This window comes from Typopeltis vanoorti, chromosome 7, assembly GCF_054136105.1.
Source record: "Typopeltis vanoorti isolate ZY-2024b chromosome 7, IOZ_Tvanoo_1.0, whole genome shotgun sequence".
Taxonomy (NCBI): Eukaryota; Metazoa; Arthropoda; class Arachnida; order Uropygi; family Thelyphonidae; genus Typopeltis; species Typopeltis vanoorti.
In genome coordinates, this window is record NC_143555.1 from 61,569,610 (window position 1) to 61,584,738 (window position 15,129).

The window sequence follows — 15,129 nt, forward strand, 5'->3', positions numbered from 1 at the left end:
TGTAATTGTTCGAAAGTCCATCGCTAATTTAAGATAATCAAATGGTAAATAAGATTTAAAAATTAAGATAATACTCCGAGGCATAACGGCATCTGGACGTTAAACTCTCCAATTAAGTTTCATCGAAAGTGAAAAATCGAAAAATCCTCTATGCGGTCGTAAGGTAATTATCCGCTTAATCGAAAGACGATGTTGGTGATTTCCAGTAGTTTAAAAAGTCAATATGCATGCTGCATTTTACTAATAAATCTATTTATAAGAAATCCCGTTTGATGATCAGTATTTCGGAAGTGTAAGTTAATCAAATGGAAGTCATATTAATGAAACTGCATTTGCGAAAACTTGAATTATGAGAATAAATTTCTTAAACGAACCTATTATTATTTATTTTCTTTATATATTTTTATATTTTATTTATTTATTTTTTTACAAAATTTAAAGCATGACTTGTCTGCACGTTGATGACGCAGTTGTTCAATGATATCACGCAATTTCTTTGTCAGTACTGAACTGCATTTTGTGCCTAGGAATTCTTATTAATGTAATTGTTGTTCAGTGTAATTTGTAACATTAAGTTTTAACATTATTTTAACGAACAAATAAATTCCAGTATTAAACTGAATATATTAAAGAGCCAGAGAAGAGAGAGAGAGAGAGAGAGAATAAGTAATGGTAAATCTTAATGAACTATAGTTTCGAGATTCTTCAGAATGTGCTGAAAATGTGCTTGTAATAACAAATTCCTTGATATTCGGACCGAAACATTTTAAGTAATTGGCATCGCTTCCTTTTTCCTATGGTTAGTTCCCAGACTGCCTATATCAACAATGAAACCATCGTCTGTATACCCTAATGATGTGTTGACCTTTCTTTTACGGCCGGAAAGCTTTCCTAGTCCTTCTTAGACAGATCTCTGATCTTCTCTTACTTACTTCTCGTAATACTTTTTTTTTTTTACTCAGTCTCATGGAAAACCGAAGCGGATAAATTATGACAGTGACAACAACGCACTCTAATATTATGATCCGATCAGATCGTATAAGTTACAATATTTGGTTTCTCGTATATTGACTTGAAGAAAGCTTTATCTTCTTTTTCTCACATCCATAAATTTGCACTTTGCTTAATTAAACGCATATAGTTTCATTAATTCCTACAGTTATTTTATAATAAATAACTCAGCATGTCTGTGCTTAATTCGTATACCTAGCGTGTCTGTCTGCCTGATTGATTCATCAGTGTGTTTTGGCTATACTTTCCTGCTTTTTTGAAACATTTTCTCTACTTTATTAATGTTCCTAGTGTGTATGTGTTATATTTGCCTGATAAATGTTTCAATTTATGCATGTAAATACTTTGTTTTTGATACTTTCCTTTAGCATTAACAATTCTTGTTGCAATGTTTGTTGTCCAGCTGCTTTCATTCTACAATAATCCTTATTTCGAGATTCTTCAGAATATGCTATAAATGGAAAACGCACGTCATGTTTATTTCTGTGAACTAATTGGTTTCGGTGTTTCATCACAGAAACCTGAATTAAACTGTTAACTATCTCCTTCAGGTTATGGCTGCATCACACCAGGTGGCGTCAAAGAAAAATGTTCCGAAAGCTCATCGACTCTCTGTGACAGACGAAGCCAGTTCCAGTGTAGCTGTCCTCCTTCCTCCTTCTCCTCAGAAGTCCATGTTTCCAGCAAAGCAATGGGAATTAACTCCCATTTCTGAAGAACGTTCTCTATTAGACCCCCGTAAGCTGAAAGTGCCAAGCACCGCTTTGCCACAAAATGTGATTACGCTTTCTCCAGTGACCCTCTCCCAGGACTAGTTGTCGTCAGTCAAACTTATCCTTTCTCCAAACGGTCAAGGCAACCGAAAAAGACAGCCGATAAATTGTTAACTGAGTTTCGAGGAACTTCGTGTTCACTCGTCTTGCCTCTTTGTTCCACTGTTAATTTCCAACTGGCTACACGTTCCAGTACCTCAACTAATGGAATTAAAGAGGAATTCGATATCGGAAATAACATTGAGTGTTGAGTCGCACGTGACTTCACTCATTTGTAAAACGTGGTGCAGAACTGTACTTTTTCCCAGCATTTTAGAAATCCGTGTATTGTGACTAAATTAAGAATTCACAATGTCTAATTTCCTTCTTTGATTTCGTTTCCTTTTCTTTATTTTTCTTGAACAGAACTCATTTGCTTTTCAATTTTTTAATATCATTTATTTCTTAGTTTTCTTTTTGATATTTGTGTCTGGTTTCTTTTCGTTATTTTCTTCTTCTTTCTATATTTAATTTAATTTTGTTATAATTTAAGTTAAATAAAAAAAAACGGAGCACTTAACTTTCAGACTGGAAACGCAATGGAAAAGAAGAAATTAATTGTACAGTGAAATATTAAGTAATTGTGTTCATTTTAGTGATGTTTATAAAACTCCAGCCTAACCTGAGAAGTACCAGATCAAGGACATGGACTCAGAGCTTCTAATCATGTTACGAGTATTATATAAAAGTGAAAACCAAACCAGTCTTACATGTAAGTTTTTATCATGAAAGACGTTACTGTAGTAACATTCACAGTTAATAAATTCCAAGCTACTAAGAAACTTCTCCTCAATCAATCTTCAAACGTCGACTTATTTACTTTGTCTTTTCTTCTTACTTAGAATGACCTATGCGGAGGAAACAAATAGGTCTGGATGCAGCTCTTTCTCTTTCCCCATAACAATTTCTTTAATAATCTCAACTGTCAGTTTACGTATGCATATTTAACACCTCCCCGTTTTTAATATCGATGTCGTTACTACAGCAACGAGATTTTATTAATTCTGCTGCCAGACGGACCTAAAGAAATTGTTATTCTTTCAATAAACTAATTTTTCTGCATAGTAACTGAAAATTTTTCTATCTCATCTGTTACCTTTGGGAAAGAAACCTTTGAGAAGGTAATATATCCACCTCTAATTGCGTAATGATTAATAACGAAGACTCCCTCTTAATTTGCATAGGTATGAACAAATTATCTGGCTTCTTACCGAAAACATTGCTGCCACCTAGCGATGCCATCGGTTTCACTAACTGAAAAACATTTTTGATATGTACAAGCATACTGCAGTGATTTCACCTCAAACACAGTCCTGTGCTCCAACTGTGAATTATTGTTGAATTTCTTTTTATTTTATTCTAATTCTGAAATCATATCACAGTCTATTTTATAGAAGTTTGCCGCTTCCTAATAGATTTTTTCTTTCTAACTGTAATTTAACGAGAAATGAGTATGCCTTCTTTACGGCAGTACTATATCCAAGCAGTTGATCATCTAACCTTGTATGCAGAAGTTCACCCAACAGCCATTTCCATCCCTTTATTTCTGCCTGTAGTAGTAGTGCTAGTGCTTTTATATATATATTTTTGAGTCGATCTAATACTTCATTTAGAATGGCAAATAAGAGATGACATGAATCCCCCTCAAGTAGAAGATTTATTTTGCGGGATGAAAAAAAACACAGAAACTCGATTTTTCGTACCGCAAAACAGGAAAACTGGTCAGACGAATACACGCAATTTACCAACATAAAAGGCAACGAAAATAGGATTAACCTCCCCATTGTATGCAGTATAAGATTTTTAAGGTGCTAAGTTACTTGGCCGTGACAGGCTAGCGAGACTAACACGAAAGGGAAGATGGGAATGGTATCGTCAGATTCTGTTTTCTAAAAGTATTAGGCAACTGCACACATGCACCATAATCACATTTATTACTTGTAAATTTTCAAGGTCAATCCAGACAACTTTTCAAATCAGGTAGGGTTTTAGGAGAGATCACAGCCCGGAGATTCCTTGCTCCAACAGAATGTACGACATAAATTTATCATCCATCTCTAAGTCTTTTAAAGGGTAAATAAGATGTCATCATTTTTCTTTAAACAACACAATACATTAACGGAGTGAGTGAAGAGGAAAAAAATAAAATCCAATTTGTATGGTAAATCCCTAATTCTCCAACTAACAAATATACTGCAGTATCTGAAGAAAAAAAATGCTAAAAATATATTACGCTTCCATGCTCATCCACTCTGTGACAGGAGACGTCTTTTATGTTGCCCTTCCTTGACGCTAGTTGCAACTTAGCTTGACGTCCCTGTTCTTTAAGAAGGAATATTGATCAAATCTCATTTTATATTCATGGAACGTAAAAAAAAAAATCTGCAGATGATTGATCACATGCACGCAAGTATGATTTAAATTTCCCTTTATTCGCTAGGAAAGTTTACAGAAGAAATACACACACATGAAGAAATACTGGCTATTCAGTCTGTTTATTTCGCTTTATTCAAAATTAACTTAAGATATCATTTTAATTAATTCCATAGATTAGTTTTAATTTCGTTTAGATTATATTAATGTTGTGTGTCATTGTTTTTAATAAGTTTATTTATTTAAGAAATATTTCTGACAAAGCATCTAAGAAAATACTTTGATTTTTGACTACTTCCGTGTTCATTATGGAATCCCCCCTGGTATGCATCACTATAACTAAAGCAACCCTATTGGTATTTTTAATTTTTGCTTCCGTTATAGTGAAGCCTGTAAAAAAATGAAGGAAAAGTGAAAATATCTAAAAAGGGATTGGGAAATACATATAATGGTCAATCCCAACATGGGGGAAAGTGACTGAGCCAGTAATGCTGTAAGAATTCGATTTTGTGAGAAATGGTGCAAATTTTCGTTCGCTTTTAAGTAAATTTGTGACTTCTCACAGAATACACTCTTCTGGCCTTCTTTGACACTTTTTGATCCCATGGAAACTTGCTGATATCTGCGAGCGCTATATTGCATTTTGCTGGTTAGTATTGAGTTGCCTAAAAAATATGACTGTTGTGGATTTTAGATTAGAATTTCAACTGAACATGCTTAAAAAAGAAATAGCGTGCATGTTGCTCACCTGCTTTTCTAATATTTCTTATTTATTTTTGCGATCTACTATGCGCATACTAAATTTCACATTTCATTTCCATCGTAAATAAGTAAATAAATAAAATTAAATTAAGCGCCTGTACATGAGGTGCTTCTTAGATTCATAAAATGCAACGTTGAAAGTTATTTATGTCAGGATTCTTTCATTAAATATCTTCATTCTTAAGTGAATGTTGGCTCTCTGAAATTGAAAGTTCTTGGTAGGAGGACACTATATGAACAGCACAATGCGCTTCACCGACATCGATTTAATAAAATAATAAAGTTATTTAATAATTCAGGACTAACCACCTTTAATTTTTTTTCTAACATTAATTCGAACTATCTCCATTCCTAAGATTTCAAAAAAAAAAGCTTTTTAAATAAATAAAAAATAACGAGTCAGTGTGTATATATATATACACACACACTACCCTTCCAAAAGTATCCGGACACCCCTAGATATAATGTACTATCCTCTGTTCTGCAAGTGTGGGGCTCATATATGGTGTGGGCACGAGACTCAATGCCTCTAGGTACTAGGAGGTGCTGGCTAATTATCTTCCTGGGGCTGTGGCAGAGTTCTATGGGAATGCAACTGATTGTTTCTTCCAGCGGACAATGCGCCATGCCATGCTGTGCGTACAACACAAAGGTGGTTCACAAAAGTTGGCATTAGTCTGTTGCCTTGGCCAGCCCAGAATCCCAATTTGAATCCGACTGAAGTGATGTGGGATATTCTTGAGCGTCGCATACACCTGTGAAAGCCACCTGTCACTGGCCACCATCAATTGTTGGAGCGTGTGAAGGTCGAATGGCAACCTGCAGTTACCCTAACAAAAATAAAATAGATTTAGAGTATTAAAAACTTTTTTCCTCTTTTTTTTATCAAACTCATATGTGAAACCAATATTCCAATGTTCGGCGGATTTGGGATTTATATAGTGTAAGCACTTATAGTAGTGAGAAGCTGTGTTTGGAGTGAACATGTACGCCTAGTTTTTTAAAGGTAGCTGAATCTATTTTGAAGCCAAAAGAACTAAAGCGGTCAGTCCAGTATATATACCACATCTCTTAATTATGTATGTTCCTCTATATTCGCTTGTTTTGTAGAATAAAAGTCCTTCCATCTCCGTATGAGACATATTAACTCCCCAGCAGTTGAAAATCCTCTGATAAAGGTTCCTCGCTTCCGAGATGGGGTACAAAGGATCTTATAAGAGTTGGAAACCTTACTTTGCAACGCTTATAAAGTAAGACCTGGATTTGAACTCAGCTCTTTCCGACCCAAATACCACGGCAATGCCAAGTGAAGTATGATACTTCTGTGAAGAAACTGTCGTTCTTTTTTGGAACTGTGAACGAAGCAACTGAGACTAATAGGCCAGTGTGTTGTGCAGTGGCGTCGCATGCCCATTTTGGTTGGGTGTGCTGTCGTGTAACCTAGGCAACATGCCCTACATAGGCTTTATTTGCTACAGGTGCTACAAAATTCACGTCAATTTGACCGTATGATTGTATTTTATCGATGTTGATAGCTTTAAGAATGCATAGCGCATCAGCGCTCATCTTAATTGGTCCAATGCAATTAATTGCAGGATTTGAATACTTTTATTTATTAATTGTGTCAATTAATTGATAAATTAATAAATGTATCAATTAATGATAAATTTGCGTAGAATGGGGAAAATGTGTTTGTTTTAAGATGTACTAGAAAACAATAATGGAGGAGAATGATATATTAGGTTGGTATATTTGTATTACTCAAAGGTGGAAATTTGGAAGAGGAGGACGAGGCTTATTCCTTTGACTACAATCATCGTCGTCGTCGTCGTCCGGTAGCATCCTCTGGCAAGAGGGCTGCAGCGGATGAACAGCTCTTCTCCATTTCTCTCTGTCTGTCGCCTCCGTCATTCTTAAACCATTCTATTTCACGATGTCATTGAACCACTCTCTAGTTGGTCTTCCACGTCTTCTCATCCCCTCAACTTTCCCTTGTAATATAGTTCTTGTCAGGTGTCCCGAAGAATCTCTCAGAAGTTGTCCTGCAAATCTGGTCTTTCTTTCTTTGCATAATATTTTTGAGCAGTGATCTTTCCATCCCAACTCTTCTTAAAACTTCTTGATTTGATATTCTCTCTGTATAGCTAATCTTTTCCATCTTTCTATAACTCTACATTTCCAATGCATTAATTATTTCCATATCTCTCTTTCTGAGTGTCCATGACTCACTTCCATAACTTTCAATACTCCAAACTGTTGCTTTAACTATTCCAACTCTAACACCTATTTTAATACTCTTGTTTATTAAAATTCTCCTCATTTCCATAAATGCTGATTTAGCTTTGCCTATTCAATTTCTAATGTCCAACTCTGAAGTTCCTTTCTCTGAGATCCAGCTACCTAAATATTGAAATCTACCCACGTCTTCTAAAATCTTTCCTCCACATCTTATCTTTACATTATCTCCTATTTTTCTGCAATCATGCAATCTGCAAAAGTTCTGCAGAAAACAGGACGTTCAGTCTACCGTCAACTCTGTTTACCATCGTAAATATGGGCAAAAGAGTTATAGAAAAGCATATATTAAAAACTTGTCTATATCGGTGACCTAAATACCTCAGTTCACGCACGCAAAACAGGATGAAACTCCGAAAACAAAAACAGCAACTCGTGACAACGTTCAATTGGATTGGTTGACACATAACCAATCAATGATTTCTGGGTACATTTGTCTCAGCGCACACCCTGTCTCGCTTTCAGGGTGGTTTAAAACATGGAACGCTAAGAATTTGACACGCTGCCTCATCTGCACGTCTGTTTAAAGGGCTCAAAGGTGTCCATATTTGTGACTGCACACCCAGGCTATTAATGCGGATGTGATGTAATATTTACTCGTCGAAAAGTGGTCTCTTCGTGAAGCATTAGTATAATGTGTTTGATTTTAGGAATCACGCGAAGCTGGGAAACTGTTAGGATTTTTGTATTTATTCCTGCTAAACAATTAGGATTGTTAGCAGGAATAAATGCAAAAAATATAATATCGGTGATATTGCTGTTCCGTAGGTGTGCACCACACACCTAGCACACTCTGAATATACGCCCCCCCCGATGTTATGCCTGTTGCGTGCGTGTTCGTCTGGCCGGTTTGCCGATCAGACGAACCGATTTTCAGTGATGAAAAACTGGTGTTTCTGGAAGGAAAACACTTCGCCATCTTTGTCCTTAAGAAGTTTCGGCTGAAATCTGTTTGTGCCAGAAAAGAGTAGAGAAATCAGATAGCCCAAAAAGAGTTATCTCTCTCTTTACCAAAATACCTTGGTAAAGAGAGAGATAACACTCAGATCTCCACATTTAGAGATCTAACTGTTATCAAAAGTAAGCGGAAGTGCCGTAGATATTTCTTGCAATAAAGAGAGAAGTAGCAAGAGTTTTAAATAAGCATAAAACTAAACTGATTATAAAATCTACTTAAAATATACAGCACTTGAATTGTTTTCGCGATAGTAAGATACTTTTCTTAAAGAGTGTTACTTAATAAACAATAGACAGGAAGGTTAGTGTGAAGTTGCGTTCACGGGGTTTACAATTAATTTTCCAAGGGAACATTTAAAACCAATAGTGTATTTATTACTTCAGAAGTGAGACTACTCGTCGCTGGGGTAGAAAAAAAAGCGTGTTTGGTTTTTTGTGTCCACAAGACAAGCAAGCCAGTGAGACTGAAAAAAAAGTCACTTGGAATATTTAAACGGTCCATGTTGCTGTGAATTACAGTGAACATTAAAATTCATCGCAAACCACACATTTGCAATGATCATGCTACATGAGACTCGAGTGTTTTGGCTGCATATTATCTTAAAGGTATTTCAGTACTTAATTCAGCTGATAATCTATTCCAGGCATCTCACACACTCGGGTCTCATGAAGCCTTATCATTGAAAACATGCAGTTTGCTATGAATTTTAACTTTCAGCGCCATACAGTCCATTTAACTGACTTATTTCAAGTGATTTTTGTTCAATATTATTTCTGATTTATTCGTTTTTATTCTACAATGACAATACAAGAAAAGCTGTTCATTTTAGTAGTCAGTCTTTCGTGGAATTTGTAGACTTCCGATGTATAAATCTACAATGCAGAAAGAAGAATGCCTTATTTATTACATAAAGGACGTGTATTGATAAAAAAATATAATTATTTATTGTTCTAAATATACTATTTTTGTTCACATACAACAGAAATTAGGTGTTAAGAATAAACTTCAAGCACACTACAAGTTCCGTTTTTAACTCCTGTCCCCTGTGCGTCCTTATGCCTGGCTTAATTTTCTCAGCTTTATTATTAATTTTCGAGATTTCGCTGTGACCAGTATAAATACTCAGTGGTCTTTCTTAAAGTCAGGTTGTTTAGGAACTAATCTCGAAATGCTATGAGACATTCAATTAAATCAACGTCTCTTAATTTGGGTTGATATTTCCCAGAGTGACAGCCCATTGGAAAGTTGCTGTTTGCATTCACACTATAATGTACTGTACTGTACAGTACTGTACTGTCATTTCTAAACAACCCAACTCAAAAAGTTAGTTGTTGCGATAGTTTGAAAAGGGAATTTCACGATTCCGTGTTAAGGAAGGAAGCGCAAAGAGATTCGTTTCTAAGTTTATATTAAAGGATGCTAAATATTTCTTAATTTCTCATTCATCATTGTATTATGATTTTGGTTCGTGATGAACGTTTTCATTCCTAATAAATATTCTTCTTCTTCTTCTTCTTCTTCTTCTTCCCTTCAGGTATTAAGCCTACTGGCCTGTTACGGTTCTATCTTTAGCCCTTCTAAGCCGTACCCGTCCCGAGGATAAGGTAGATACCCCTATGCCTCCCGGTATATTCTATGACTGTAGCTGCGTGTGATGGGGCCGGTTTGCCTGCTTGCGGGAGGAAAAATCCCAGATAAACTGAGGAGAAAAACCTGTTGTCCACCCCCAAGACCGGTTATGTCTGAGAAAGATCCTTAAGCTCCTCACGTCGGCGACGGGAATCGAACCTAGGACACTCCTTCCCCAGGCATATGGTTGCGAAGCGCATAGCCACTCGTTTAACCGCGCGGACTTCTACTAAATATGCACGATTATATTTGCCTCCTTCTAACATCAGTAGAATTTATTGAAAAAAATATTAAAATCGATTCATTTATGGATATTTAATACCAGCATGTTCTACTCAGAAGAGTTACTTTTGCTGATACTTGTTACAAAAGCCTGTCAGTTCCAGCTTCATCTCCTTCGTTCATTGCAAATTACTGCCATTCACTCCAAAACGTTTAAGCAAATTTTATGACTACCAAGGGAAAAATGCAAAATGCATTTAATATAAATATTTTTATGTTTGAAAAGATTCGCCAAACTAATAATAAAGGAAAATTGAGAAATGTAACACTAACTATGATTATTTCATATTTGAAACATTGTCAAAAATTATTTTCCTCTTTCTTATATATTAATACGAGTTAAAGATGCTAATAAGTTAAAGTGGATCATGTCGAGGCTGCAGAGGCCACACGTTATGAGCGCATTATATGTCAATTACGTTATACGCTTAGCATTCGGCTTTGTTTTGGTTTTGGATGGGAGAAGAGGTCAAACTTGAGCTTATGGAAGGTAAAAAACAATTGTTATTTTTGTATCAGCAGGTTATCCTACCTTATAATTATAATGCCCTTTTAAAATTTCCTTCATTGCATCATAAAGGGAATGCCAATCCTATGTTTTTCCAATCGATACGTGCCGGCACTTAGGCACTCCGGCACTTGATACAAAGACTAATGATGAAATAAAAATCGAATACACATTTCATTTTTATGGATTTCGACTAACAGTTTGGGTGACTATTGTTTCAGAATTTCCCATTTTGCATCGGTTCTCAATCTTCCGATTGAAAAACACTGTGGATAAATTGGCATTTTGATAATAAATTACAGGTGTGTCGATCTTTTAATCTTTTTATTTCTATTTAATAAACGAGTCACTGGTGAGCCTGATAAAAATGGTTTGCTTGGGCAATCCTTGCTTTCTCTAAGTAAACACATTACATTTATGCAACATTTTAGCCACTTCTTGTATGTTTTGTTTACTTTTTAATTATGATCTGAATTTACTGAAGAAATTATGACTGCCCTTCTAAAGATATCTAGAGAGGGTCATAATTTCTTTTTTTAGCATTTTATATTCACCATTCTCTTCTCAGTTGGTCGATGTGTTAATACTTCTATTCTTCATGCTTTAACAATAATTTGAAACTTCACAAAAACAGGTATACTTCTAACGTGTTCCTTGCCAATCTTTAAGTTGATAATACTCTGCACATCGTTATAGATGATGCAAATGATCAAAGACCTGCACTTAAATAAATACCCTTTTTGCCCATTAAAACTTTACATTTATTACCAATTATGTTCATGGTTTGCAACAATATGCACGCTTTCCTGGAGCAACTAATAAAAACTCGTTTACTTCAGTTTTCGATTCTTCTGCAGCGTTTTCTAATTTTAAAGTGAATGCTCTAAGTTACCATGAAACAGTTATTAGAGTGCAATCATATTCATGTTGTTTAATCCTCGCTTCTGGCAGAGTTTCTACACCAACTGAGATTCGTGCTTTACTAAACTATTCGTACATGATCGTTGCTATAAATATATATATATATATATATATATATATATACAAGGGTGGTCTGAAAAAACGAATTTATAATTTAAAAATTAATTTTATTTTTCAACATAATCTCCCTTAAGACTAATACATTTATTCCAGCGATGCTCCAGCGCCATTATCCCATCCCTGTAGTGGTTCTCAGTAAGATCTGTAAAATACCCCTCTACAGCCGCAATCACCTCTTGATTCGAAGAAAAATGCTGACCAGCGAGGAAGAGTTTTAGTTGTGGGAAGAGATAAGTCAGAGGGAGCCAAATCTGGGAAATAGGGTGGATGTTCCAACAATTCATAGTGCAGATCCCTTAATTTTTCCCATTGCCAAAATACCTTTGTGGACAGGTGCATTGCCCTGATGAAAGATGATTTTTTTTCTTCTGCAAACCGGGTATTTTCTCACGAATGCTTTCATCTAGTCTGGTTAAAAGATCGGAATAATATTCCTCGGTTATTGTTTTACCCTTTTCAAGACAATTAATAAACAAAATGCCTTTAGCGTCCCAAAACACCGATGCCATGACCTTTCCTGCTGATGGAACCGAATTTGTCTTCTTTGGCCGCTGAATAACCGGCTTCTGTCCACTGTTTTAACTACTGTTCGAATTCTGGTGTGTAATGGCGAATCCAAGTCTCATCCATAGTAATAAATCGACGCACAAAATCAGTTTTATTCTTGATAAAACGCTCCAAGCACTGTTCAGAGATTTTCATGCCAGCGTTTTTGATCCGCTGCGAGTAAGCGCGGCACCCATCTTGCGCAAAGCTTTTTCATTCTTTTTCATTTGCAAATCCTTCATGCAAAATATATCCTACACGTTCTTTTGAAATGCCTATAGTCTCAGCAATTTCACGCAGTTTGACTCGCTGGTCATCCAGTACCATATCGTGCACTTGATCAATAATTTCTGGTGCTGTTACACTTTTTGGACGTCCTTGACGTGGATCATCTTCAAGGCTGGTATGGCCACGTTGAAACTCGGCAGAAATAAATAAACCTTTCTCATCCTAGTGGAAATTCCAGCTCAAGTCCTTTCAACTAAAGAGTATCTTGGATACTTTTTTCCTGATTTCTCCGTAGCTAGGTGGTTTGACCATTCGCTTGCATAGAAAAGAAACGTTGATGAACATTCTTTACTGTAGCAGAGAATTTTCCTATATTTTGTTTTTCAATTAATGCTAACCTAAGTTAGTCTGCCTTACCTGTAAGTGAAAGATTTTATAAGGCGAATTTTTCTCAATAACGGACAAGCCGGCCTTAGAACACACACACACACACACACACACCAGTTCACAGAGATACTGCATCGATGCTGTATTACATTATATTACATTACATTACTTGTTGCATTACTTTGCGATTATTCTAAATGTTTTAATCACACATCACTGCCAGAGATGTGTGATTAAAGAGCTCCCGGCAGAGCCATTTGTGAATTTGTTTACTGAAAAATTGAGACATGTAACACGTGTGTATTAGGTTATATTCGATTGTCAGACAAAATGATACGATATCATGACCATCCCTCAGATCTTTATTATTTTAATCCATATCCCTCCCTTCTGTAAATATATAAATCTCACATCTTCTTGAAACTCATTTATTCATATAACTTTATATATGTTTTCAAAATGAATGAAATATCTCATCAAATCAGTTGAATGAAAGAGTAGATTTATTTTGATCTCAGTTATGTTTCCTTGAAATAGTGTAACTAGTGTAATAGATTAGTTGAAATAGTGTAAATAGTGTCCATGTAAGTAGTACAACTACTTTATTATCACAATCTTCGGTATTTTGGACTCCGTATACGGTATAGTATACAATAGAAAGAGAGAGAGAGAGAGAAATATAGTTTTTTTTTGTTTTGTTTTTAGTTTTCTAAATATATTATTATAATATTGAACATGGTTCTTTTTAACTAAACTCTTCTTCTCTTGATAAGTTCTCCGCCTGTTGAGAAGCTGTTATATAGTATGCCAAAAGGAACGCATTCTGTAATCTTAAAAAAATATAAAATAAAAAAATAATAAAAAAACATCACATCATTCATACTTTCCAAATTGAAGAACTCACAATATCATAAGGAAATATTACAATTGAATGGCAAATGTGGAAATGTCGTCGAATACAGAATCGAGATAAAGCCACTGAATCGGCATAAAAAAAAACTAAAGGGCGCTCCGTAGTAAAAAAAAAAAAAAGAAGGAGAGGATTAAATCTCGAGTTACTTTTCACGATTGCAATTTTCTTTTTCATGTCGTAAATGAAAATTGCGTACAACTACACACAGCAGCGCGAAAGAGATCTCCGGTTAGATTTTTATGCTTTTGTAGGTTGCAAATTCTATTGACTGAACTCTTAAATATGGTACAGTGGTGTAGTCTATCTTGTCTGGAATAAAAATCTGAATCGTCTCTCTCTCTCTCTCTCTCTCACGCACATACACTACATGCTTGACAGGTGACGCATTCCACTGCGTTTAAAGAAGGGAACAAAGGAAGTGAATGCTTTTATAAAATTTGCAATTATGTTTGCGAATTTTTTCTTCCGAAGTCGTTCATATTTAGGAATAAAGATAGTCACATATAAATGTAATTTTAAATTTCTTTCCTGCTATTAACTAGCAGGACTTCATTTTTTTTTAGAATTTTTAAAATTCAGCATTATGTTTGGTAAAAAAATATTCATACGAATTCCTGTGTGATATCGAAAAAACAATGATCTACTTGACTACCGATGTCACAAAAGAGTGGCATTGTATGATAATTGGAAACGATAGAACAATTGAGAAATTCAAATAGCATATTCCCCATTGCCATCGCCGTGTTACAGTCGTGATGATAACACACAACACACATAAAATGTATCTATTTCGCTTTTATTGGAATCAATATATTTAGATATATCCCAACAGCTAACGCGAATGCGATTCAATAACAGCTGACTGCATAATACACTGTCGAAAATAAATCATCAGACCCTTTCCTATTTTAAATGAAGTGTAATAATAGGCATATTCTTGTGGTCAGATGTGGACTATACTGCTACATAAAGTAAACAGGGTGTACAGTGCACTCAACTGTACATCAGCATAATATCAGCGACTGATGGAGAGGAACTTACAGTTTGAAATAGGTGTTATTCTAGGTTGCCATATCAGTAGGTTATCCATTTGTAATAGATAAAAGGCTGCATTAACTAAATTCAAAGAAAGGTAAAAATTATCCGCCAGTGAAAACGTAAGGCTACTTCTTCAGCCAAAAAAAAAAAAAAAAAAAAAAAAAAACGGAGAGGAAGACCCAGAAGATTAACACTACTATCCTTTACTTATCTTCTGGGAGGGCTCGAAAGAATGGCAAAAAAATCTTTGTAGCCCGATGTGACAACTATGAACCACACGTTCAAACACTAGAATGGTTCAGATTATTATTAGCAAGACAATAAGAAAGAAATGCACAGTTGTCAT

General features: G+C 35.3%; 1 protein-coding gene across 2 annotated transcripts in view; it reads left to right on the plus strand.

Moving 5' to 3' along the window:
- The window catches only part of LOC150104717 (uncharacterized), a 218,458-nt gene extending 215,866 nt beyond the window's left edge, over positions 1 to 2,592 (plus strand). For both annotated transcript variants that reach the window (XM_090395894.1, XM_090395895.1), the window contains one exon: positions 1,563 to 2,592. In XM_090395894.1, coding sequence (XP_090252020.1) covers positions 1,563 to 1,826 — 264 coding nt within the window. In that variant the 3' untranslated portion in view covers positions 1,827 to 2,592. The remainder of the gene's footprint in view (positions 1 to 1,562) is intronic.
- The last annotated feature ends 12,537 nt before the right edge of the window (positions 2,593 to 15,129 follow it).